We start from the raw sequence: 10,163 nt of genomic DNA, 5'->3' as shown, positions 1-10,163 counted from the left end.
TGAGAGGTCAACGGAGACATTTGACTGGAGCGCTGAGCATATGTAAAAAAGAATAAACTAAAAATGCTTTAAATAAAAGTTTCTAGTGATAAGTGATCAAAAAAAGTAATTTTATTTGTGTCTTCGGATGGAAGCCTTACAGAGATGAAGAGAAGAGACGGGGGAGCCTAAGGAAGATGAAAATAAGGACCGCATCCTTATCTTCATTAGGCTCTCTCTCTCTCTCCTCTTTTTAAAGAGATTTCTTATCAGATTCATTTTAGATTAAATATAGATTTATTTTTTAAGATATAGCCTATAAGACGGACATCTTTTTCTGCATTTTGGCTCTATTTATTCTAATTGATTTATTTTCAATTTTATTTTTAAATTTAAATTTAACATTGTTTGACTTTTCTTTGGATTTCGTGATTGAAATACGAAGAAATTTCGCTGTAAAAATTGTGGAAAAGCATTTCCTTGGAAGTACGAATTAGTGTCATTGGAGGACTCACACTGAAGAAAAGCCATTCTCTTATCAATTCTGCGCCGAAAGATTCAGTCGAAACTTGTGTTTACGAAGGCACGTCAGGATTCATTCTTGAGCGAAACCTTTTACCCGCGACCACTGAAAACAGAGTTTTACATAAAGACAACATCTCGTAAACCATCTTCGCACTCACTCGGGAGCAAAGCCATTTTTCATGCGGCAAAAGATTCAATGCAACCTCCAGTCTACGACTACACCCGAGAATTCATCGGAAAAACTTGTGATCATCGCAAATGGATGCAATTGATGTTCGCATTCACATGGGTTAAAAGCCACGAATATTGTTTATGAAAATTCTTATTAAAATTCAGTTCAAAATTTTACACGAAACACCACACAAAAGAGTATTCTAATTACTATAAGTACAGTAAAGCGTCAATTATCCGAAAGTCAATCATCCGAAACGTCAATTATCCGAAAGGATTCCAGTCGGCAAATTTTAATTTTCGCCAGTGCTGTGGAGCTGCAATCTTTGGCTATGTCTTGGGCTACTCAAATATTTTACGTTTTTGATACTAAATTAACTTCTGAAGTATAATTTTTTATTGCTTTTATATTTTTCAATATATTTATTTTGTTCGTACAAAATAAAAAAATAATTTTTAACGATACAATAGTCTTCGTTAGGCTTAACATCGACGAAAATTCAACGCGAAGCGACACGCAACGGAGAAAAATGTAAGATGGGATAAATTAATATATTTTTTCGTACATAATCGGTTATCCGAAACATCGATCTTCCGAACAACCCCAGTCCTCAATTGATTCGGATAATCGACGCTCTACTGTATTCGTAAAGCATGTTCCAAGAGATGATGATATAGTCAGCATCTTCGTCTTCCTTAGGCTCTTTCTGCTCTTTTTTAAGAACTTTCTTAAGAGAGATGATGATCCATTGGTTCTGTTCCTCATCTCTTAGAATCTGCTACTATTAATTATAATGTTAATACAGTATTATTTTTCTGTACCTCAAATATAAAATATCTTAAAATATTTATTTCATAATGTAACAATATTTTATAAAATTGAAATATTTTGAAATGTTTCCTATCAACAAATAATTATTTTTCTAATCTGAGTTTCTATTTTCGTCATCCTGTAATGTATACCTGGTTCGTCCAATTACTTATTTGCAATTTATATGATATCAATTTAATAATCTACGTCGAGAAATTGTATTCATATATTAGAAAATTTCTCATAAAAATTATTTCAATAATCGTTATAATTATAATATTTTAGACTTTATAACAGTCAATTGTTTTATTATGAACAGTAAGAAAAATTAATTTATTTCACATTGAAATCTCCTAAATTTCTTGAAATTTCATATCAAAATTTAAATTTTACATGGAAATAGTTTCAGATATTAAACCAAAATTTATATTTATTATCTGAACTGAAGAAACATTATTCGAAGAATTTTTTAAAAGAAAACTCACTTTTATTCAAAGAGAATTAAAATTTGTTGGAAAGAAATTAAAGAAGAAAGACAAATTCAAGAATTATGAATTTCTTCAATTTCTTGAAGAAATCCTAATCCCTAATTCTTGAATTTTTCGTGATAGAGTTGCGAATATATTGAAATCTATTGATAACTTTATCATCAAACCACCAAGACTTTGATCTTACAATCGTCGCGTAATTAAAAATGCAATTGATTTTTTTACAAACGACTGGAGAGAGAAGAATTTCAGAATTTATTTTCTGTAGAAAAATTTTAATCATTAAAAATCTGTTTATTAAGGTATCAAATTTGATCATTTATCTTTACTGTAAAATCGTCAATAGCTTTAGCTTTTACAATTATTTTAAAGCTTTCTTTTCACATTTTGTTTGATTTTTACACTTCATCCATTTAAATATATATATATAAACGTATACATTAATTAGATAAGTATAGAAACTGTAATGTAATTAATCTCCGGATTTTGTTCTCGATCTTTGGAACAATAAAGAAATATACAGTTCTTGAAGCAACGTTCTTTAACAATTGTCACTTTCAGATAATGGAAAATTGATGCAAGTAAAGAAATCATTTATTTTTAGAGTAGTTAATTAGTTCTGGATTTGTCTGTACTTTCAATGACTTTCAAGCCAGCTTCAAAATTTATTGTCAACGAAACGAACTGAATTGATTTTTGCATCAATCTTTGTACCCCAGATGATTACTTTATTAATATCCATTTCTCCAAGGAATTTGGGATCGAAATCAATTCGAATTTTTCATCATTTATTAATAATTTATGTGGTAATTTCGATACGTTTACTTACTTATCTGCTTTTATGTGATTAGGCTTTATATAAATAAACGAGGACGATAATAATCATCAATTAGCTAATATAACAATTCTGCAGATTAATACGATTGAAGTCTTTAAGAGCCGATTTCAAAGATGAGGTGTAGCCTAAACTACTACTTAGACTACTTTCTGTGTCAACTAATCTTCACTTTTCAACAAGTGCCCACCAGTGACCATCGCGTCTGACCAAACTGCTGGGCACATGGTGTTTTCCGAATTTTCTTTACGTATCTAACACCTAAGTAGGAGACACTTCTTATAGAAGCCCTCCCAAGAGCTAATTCTCCTCGGTAGATCGCCCATCTGTTGCATCACTTTTCCGTAGAGGTCATCTCGGGAGTTATCTCCCCATTCATCCAATTTTTTCAAGTAGTTGACCATTGTCGATTATTATTGTTATCCTATAAACCTGATCTACCCTAGCCCTACCTTAGACCAAAATAGAAGGGGGTCTATACCTTGTTTGTGTAGTTGGCCTTAAAGGCCATTTCCTTTTTTTAATTTAAAATAGTAAGGATGATCTTTGCCCTTTAATATATATTGATAGTTTCGCCTATTTAACATATAGTAATAACCTAATAATGCCATTAGTAGATCCATAACTTATTAACATTTCGGAGAAGATTACTTTTATTGTTATCAATGGAGGCGATAATGACAAATTAATTACGCGATGGTTATCTTTTGTAACGTTATCTTTAATAATCTAAATCTATTTTGTGCAAATTATGTACATATATCTCTATCCCGAGAAGGTCTTTGTCGTAACTATTGTAAATTCGAAAGGCTCGCAACAGGAAAGACCTGTGTTAAGAAGGCCCTTCATATCCGGATCAACTTAATCTTGAACTTCCCGAACTTATTAGGCTACGTTACGTCTGGCCAATCAAAGTAGGCCAGACGTAAGGTAACGAGCCTGCCTGAACTCAGCCTCGTGAGAACACAACGTGAACGTATTGAGTGTTCCACTTGGTAAGAATGTTGGCTGAACGACCACGCGATATTGCCACGTGGTCGCTCACTTTGTACCACGTGATATCTCCAACACGTTTGTGTTTCATTCTTGCATAATTCGAGACTAGGCACCTTGGGACTTAAGCTCGAAGCCTCCAGAGCGTCAGACTGATTCATTTACACGTCGCCCCTTTGATTATATATTATAATTAATTTAAATTTGATACAAAACAAATCAATTCTTAAGATGCTAATTTACATTTTAAAATTTTTTAACCTTTAATTCGGCGAATAATTTAATTACAAAACGTTGAGAAATTAGAGATTAAAGCATGTACTTATGTTTAGTTCTTTTATGGGATTTTCGTGCCAATGTTTCCATTTCATTATTTCATTATTTGTGGCCCTAGAGGGCTTACACTGTAAGATATAAGAAGGCCCTTCCCTTCCACCAAATAATAATAAATTTAAAGGCACGAAGCTCTAAGCTGCAAGCGACGTCGGCCCTTTCTTGGCTAGAACTTATTATTTAATTTATGTAAAATAAGAATTTTTAAGGAATAATAATAATTTATAAAAAAAATAAAAGTTTACACATATTTATAAAAAATTTTTTATTTCTAAAACATTTTTATAATCATTTTATCGCCATGATTATGACAATCAACTGTAGTGAAGGAGTTTTCTTTTTTAAATATTATAATATAAATTATATGGAAAATTTTTTTTTATATATTGATGTAATAACGATGATGATAATATTTAAAACTATAATATAATCAGTTATTTTTATAGAAAATGGAAAAAGTTATTTGATATATAACACTCATATTAATTTTGTGCTAAGTTATAAACTATTAATATATATAACTATATATTACAATGCATTTATCTTTACAGTGATAATTTGTAATTTAAAACGAAAATTACGGAAAGAACAAATTATTTCATATAATAATAATTCGTATTTTTTAAGAATATAAAATATTATAAATATTTTTTGTGAGTATTCTTCGGCTTAAAAACATAGAAAAGACTTAAAATTATAGCGATGCTTCATTATGTATCAATGCAAAAAATTGATTTTAATTAAAAATTAATTATTTGGCAGTGGATTTTCGTAGCAAAAATTAATTTTTTTAAGAAGTAAATTAAAGCGTTAAATGTAAAGAAAGTGAATAGAGTTTCGTGTACGCATCGCCATTTTGTTACTGTTTTTTCTTTATAACAAAGTGATTTAGTCCATAACTTCTTAGGCAATTCTGTTGATATTTTCTTTTACTTATTCAGAAAATATTTATACTTCTCTGAATTTCTTATTTCTTTTCTTGGATATGGTTTATTTCGTCTTACGCCATTATATTTTAAATATTGCCAAAGCAAAAATGGTGGATATGAATATTGCTGCCATCTGGTGAATCAAAGAGAAAGCTAAAAAAAGAATAATTATTTTTTTATTTAATTAATTATTAAGAAATGGTTAGATATTAAAAGTTGATATCTAAATTTAATAAGTTTAAACGCATTTTTAATTAAAATTTAAAAATGTTTAGTAATAAAATCGTAAAAAATCAAAATTTGTATTCGCAGCCGAAGATTAAATCTGAATTTGAAATTAACCAATTAGCATTCATTTTACTTTTAGTACGTGAATGTTTATTGGTTAACTTCTGAAACTGCTTAGTTACGAAGGCGGACGTTAATTTATCGTTAAAATAATCCGTAAAATTTTATATAAATGTAAAAATATAATAATTTACTTATAATATTTAAATTGCATAATCATAAAAAGTATAAATGAATACTTACACCGCGTTACTCCCGACGTTGTAGCTACACGTTTGATAGTAAATGGATCTAAATAAATTAAAAAAAATGAGTAAAATGAACTAGCATATAATTATAATTATTTAAATCAAAATGAAAATTAAACTAACTTTAGAAATTTTTAATTTATGAAGAATTTTAATTTAATATTATTTTATTTTTGGAATTTTTCTTTCTTTATAGCAAATCAGTTTACTTCACATTAATTAAAAAAAAAAGCGATTAACGTCGAGGAATTGATGCTTTCATCTCAGACGAATCAATTAAATGCAATTAATTTAAATAGAAATTTGGCTTTAACAAGGAGATATCGTTTAGAAGTTTAGCAAAAATTCTTGTTGATTCTCCTTATTTTAATTGAGCAGGACAAAAAATATCTTTTTACACTAGTTAAAATTATTGCTTGTAGTTCGAGATTCACCGGTTAGTTTTAATTTACTTTAAAAAATATATGCTGATTTTTGTATTACAATGGAACCTGCGTAAACCGGACTCGCACGGTATCCAATTTCCGATTTGTCGGGTTCCCGTTTGGCAGGTTCCGTTTTGGACAGGTTTCTTGCTAAACTGAATTAGTTGAAAAGTATGAAAGTCTTGCAACTTTATACATTTAGGTTATTGCCAGTAATACAATTCTTTATTGACAATGATACCCAATATCGTGGAATTCCGGAGTGGCCGTGCAACTAAAGGTACAATTTATCTCCAATAATCGAAGAAAGGATCTGATTAACTTCAACCGAAAGAAGATAACGTTAAATTTAATCAAAGAGTGAATAACCTGCAGAAAATTCCAAGCGCATTGAACTCTTCAAAATAAAGATGTCTGATTTGGTGCTTCCAGATACAATTACAATTGATTGGATCTCTCTCCCAAGATGATCAAATGAAGAAATTGATAAATTCAGTTTGAATTTTCTAAAACTACAAGTTCTCTCTCTTTTTTAAAAATAATTTTAAACAAAATATTAAAGAAGAAGAAGTTGAATGTACAGTATTTTATTATTTTTTTACTAGTTTATTCGGTTTATAGATTTCGGATGTCTTTGAGACTTCTATACTCGGGAGTGAGTTGATTTGTGGAGTCACGTTTAACTTCAAACAGCATTCAATACACTAAATTTAGTATTATTAGTAGGCTTTACATATTAGTTTTGCCACCTTCCAGCTGTTTGCATCGAATATGCCTCTAGAGAATACGATCGTCTACTTGTTTAACAAATGTAGGTAATCGTATCAGCTAGAGACATATTCAACACATGAAAGGCGTCAAACTGGATAAATTGTTAAATTTTCTTTTGTTAATTTACTACGTAAAACAATTTTAAACTAGTTAATTTTTTACATATTAATTTAAAAATTTGTTTTCTTTGTTTTTCTTTTATGAATTTTTACATTCATTTTATATCATTCATTAAGAATTATCCTATCGAAGCATATTGTTAAAATCTCTATAGATCCTTATTTATAAGGATTTTAACAATTGTTAATAGGAAGTTTAATAGAGATTTTAACAGTTGTTAATAGGGAATTCAATAAGGATTTTAACAAACGTCAATAGATTTAATAGGAATTATAACAATATGCTTGAAAGTCTAATCAAAAGTCACGTTATACTTCATTAAATATAGAATACTTTTTTAGTTTTGTATAATTCTAATACTTGGATGATATATTTACATCAGTAAAATCATTAATGCAATAAAAAGATAACTTCTTCAGTTTTTAGTATCCTTTCCTCTATTTAAAAATCCTAATACATAATTACTCACCATTATAGTTTCTGAACTGATAAAAGGCCTCGAATCCAGTACCATCGAACTTATCGTTAGATTTAAATGTAACACGAAAGAAATCACCATCCGATTCGATAACCTTTGGCTTTCTAGAACCACAATGTTTCGGAATTTTTCTGTCAACCGTGCGAAAATTGGAAAATTCCACATAATCACTAGCACTATCGCTCTCACAACTGGAAAATATGTAATAAAATTATCAATTATTTTAATTAAAATATAAAAAAAGAATATTCTAACATTTTCTCTCAAAAATTTTATTTAAAAATACGCTAGAATTATCTTAAAAAATTACTTGTAGCTTAAACATTTGATTGTTTATAAAATTCTACCTGACTCAGGATTGATTTATATAATTATAAAAAAAATCTATATATATTCTGTAAAAGTATAATTTGTAAAGAAGGAAAAAATCATTACTTACGGAGGAATTCCATCCACGTCAAAATAAGCAAAAGTTATGTAGACACGTTCGCTTCCATTGCCATAAAATAAATAATGACATTCGGTATCTCGTGGGTAATAACCGGGCCAATTCGGAGATGTGAATGTACCATTGGTTCTTTCAGTACTATTAAAGTTGAGACGACAATCTGCAAGATAAAGGAACATCAATAACAAACGTCCTAACCTACAACACAGTAGCTTAACAGCACGTCGTAATTATGAATTACACTTTAAAAAATGAGCAATTAATTGAATATGCTCTATACGAATCTTTATCTCTTCTTATAAATCGATATAATTGCTTTGCTTATAAATTATAGGGTAATATTTACATTAATTTAACCTTACAAGTAATAAACTCGAATTTTATAGAAAAGTTAAATAGATAATAAGATTAAGAATTAAACATATTTTTACTTTAAGTTTTTATAAAATAATTAACTTAAGAAAGGGATAAATGAATAGAAGAATTATTAATATTTCCTAAATATTATGAAGAAAATTCAAAAAAGCTCGATCCATTTATCCATTTATGAAAATTAAAATACTTCTCTGAAAGTTGTTCGTCAGAATTCATATTCTTTCACATTTTCTCTGCACTTAATAACTTCAAGTTTTAAAGCTAAATTTAGATACCAGTAAAAACAGTTAAACAACTCGGCAAGCTGGACGTAAATGTCACAACAACTGCAAAACAATGTCGTTCATACCCCAAGCGTTTACAGTACGTGCATTTCAGGGGTTACCCGAAATTCTATAAACCAGCTGACTACTGTAAATGCTTTTTTTTCGAAATATGAGATCAACTAGCTTCCAATTATCTAAAATTTATGCTAAAAATTCAAATTAATTGTACTTTCAGCATTAAATAAGAATTTCAAGTGGACTAATAACACTTTTGAATTAATCAGTTCTTCTGAATTTCTTATCTAAAAGTACGAAAAGTAAAGAATCAAACATAAATTTTCTAAAATTTTTATTTAATTTGATAAAATTCCATATTTATATTATTTTCTAAGGTTAAATAATTCTAAAAATTTCGTAAATTTAGTTTAAAAAATACATAAATAACACATAAATAAACGGTACTATTGATGTAACTAACGTATCAAAAAATACTGTCACTCTAAACAGTTTAAACAAAATAATTTACAAAAATTTTAAAATTTTATTATATTTTTTAAAAGATTTCTTCCAGTTATAAACTGTATTTGAGATAATATTTTTTATGGGGACAAAGTCAAAGTAAATGCTATATATTATCAGATATAAAAGCTATCATTCGACCTTGCTTTGAAAAACTGTGTTAATACCCCGAGGGATACGGACCAAATAACTTGGAATTTCTCAAAATAGGCTATTAACTTAAAAAAAACACCATAAAACAAGTGTAAACTATATCAAAAAGTTTACAGTCTATAAAGTATTGAAAGGCTATAAAATCTCAATTTAATTTTTATAAAAAAAACACTTATAAAAGGCATTAAATTCAATTAAATTTACTTACTCGTTACAGGAGTACAAACTATAAAATTTCTTGTAAATTTTATGATTTATTCTAACGTAATTAGTATTATTTTCGAGGATCCAATTCATCAAGTAATGTTCTTTTTTTTAATACAAAAAAGGGGGTAAATGTTATGGATATAATTTAATTACGTCTTAAAGATACGATATCTGCAATGTTTCTTCTTTTCTTTATCTTATTTTCTGAGATATCTTTAATGGTAGTTTCGGCTACGAAGAGAATTGCAAACGTTCTTGTTTGCATCTCAAGTAGTCATTAAGTGAATGATAAACATTAAAATTTCTTTAAGTTAATTTGTTTTTATTACAATATATTTTAATTAAATAATTTGTAAGGCATACAAATGATCGAATTAATGCATTAAATTTATTATCTGTAACATGTTTTTTCGTATAATTACCTATTTTGGAATCTTGCCTTCCAGCTGTCATACCAAAATCTGTAATATAATAAAAAATAAATTAGCATTTTTATTATTAATTTTTTAAAAATTAAATAATAATATTTAATACTGTAATTAATAAATTGCGTTATTTTTTTAGATTAGACAGTTGAAATTAATACAAAAATATACCATATGATAAATGAATAAAATAAAGATTTACCATTTTAAATTCATTATTCCTCGTTAAATATTTAAAAATAAAGTTATATTTATAATAAACTAACTATTTTTATTCGATTTATAAAGCAAAAATTAAAATAAACAAAAATAAAAAATTTCCATTTGCTAAAACTTCACATTCTCAACTAGTGAATGGCGGACTCTTCCAGCATAA

General features: G+C 27.9%; 1 protein-coding gene across 1 annotated transcript; it reads right to left on the bottom strand.

Moving 5' to 3' along the window:
• Nucleotides 1-4,641: 4,641 nt before the first annotated feature.
• LOC111623168 (suppressor of lurcher protein 1-like) lies at nt 4,642-9,903 on the bottom strand. Its single transcript, XM_023365639.1, has 5 exons — nt 9,785-9,903; nt 7,834-8,002; nt 7,386-7,585; nt 5,596-5,643; nt 4,642-5,217 (listed from the first exon to the last, which is right to left on the bottom strand). Exons 1-5 carry the CDS (start codon nt 9,813-9,815, stop codon nt 5,144-5,146), a joined length of 522 nt encoding a protein of 173 aa, XP_023221407.1. The 5' UTR covers nt 9,816-9,903; the 3' UTR covers nt 4,642-5,143.
• Between the last annotated feature and the right edge of the window lie 260 nt (nt 9,904-10,163).

The sequence above is a fragment of the Centruroides sculpturatus genome, unplaced genomic scaffold (genome assembly GCF_000671375.1).
Source record: "Centruroides sculpturatus isolate CEXI.00-Female unplaced genomic scaffold, Cexi_2.0 scaffold8, whole genome shotgun sequence".
Classification (NCBI taxonomy): domain Eukaryota; kingdom Metazoa; phylum Arthropoda; class Arachnida; order Scorpiones; family Buthidae; genus Centruroides; species Centruroides sculpturatus.
The sequence above is the reverse complement of the archived record's forward strand: the minus strand, read 5'-3'. Positions and strand labels throughout refer to the sequence as shown.

Coding starts and splice junctions, on each gene's coding strand:
- LOC111623168 (XM_023365639.1), bottom strand. CDS start 9,815: ATGACAGCTGGAAGGCAAGATTCCAAAATAG. Junction 8,003..9,784: donor AAGGCAAGATTCCAAAATAG/GTAATTATACGA, acceptor TTTATCTTGCAG/ATTGTCGTCTCAACTTTAAT. Junction 7,586..7,833: donor GACGTGGATGGAATTCCTCC/GTAAGTAATGAT, acceptor CATATTTTCCAG/TTGTGAGAGCGATAGTGCTA.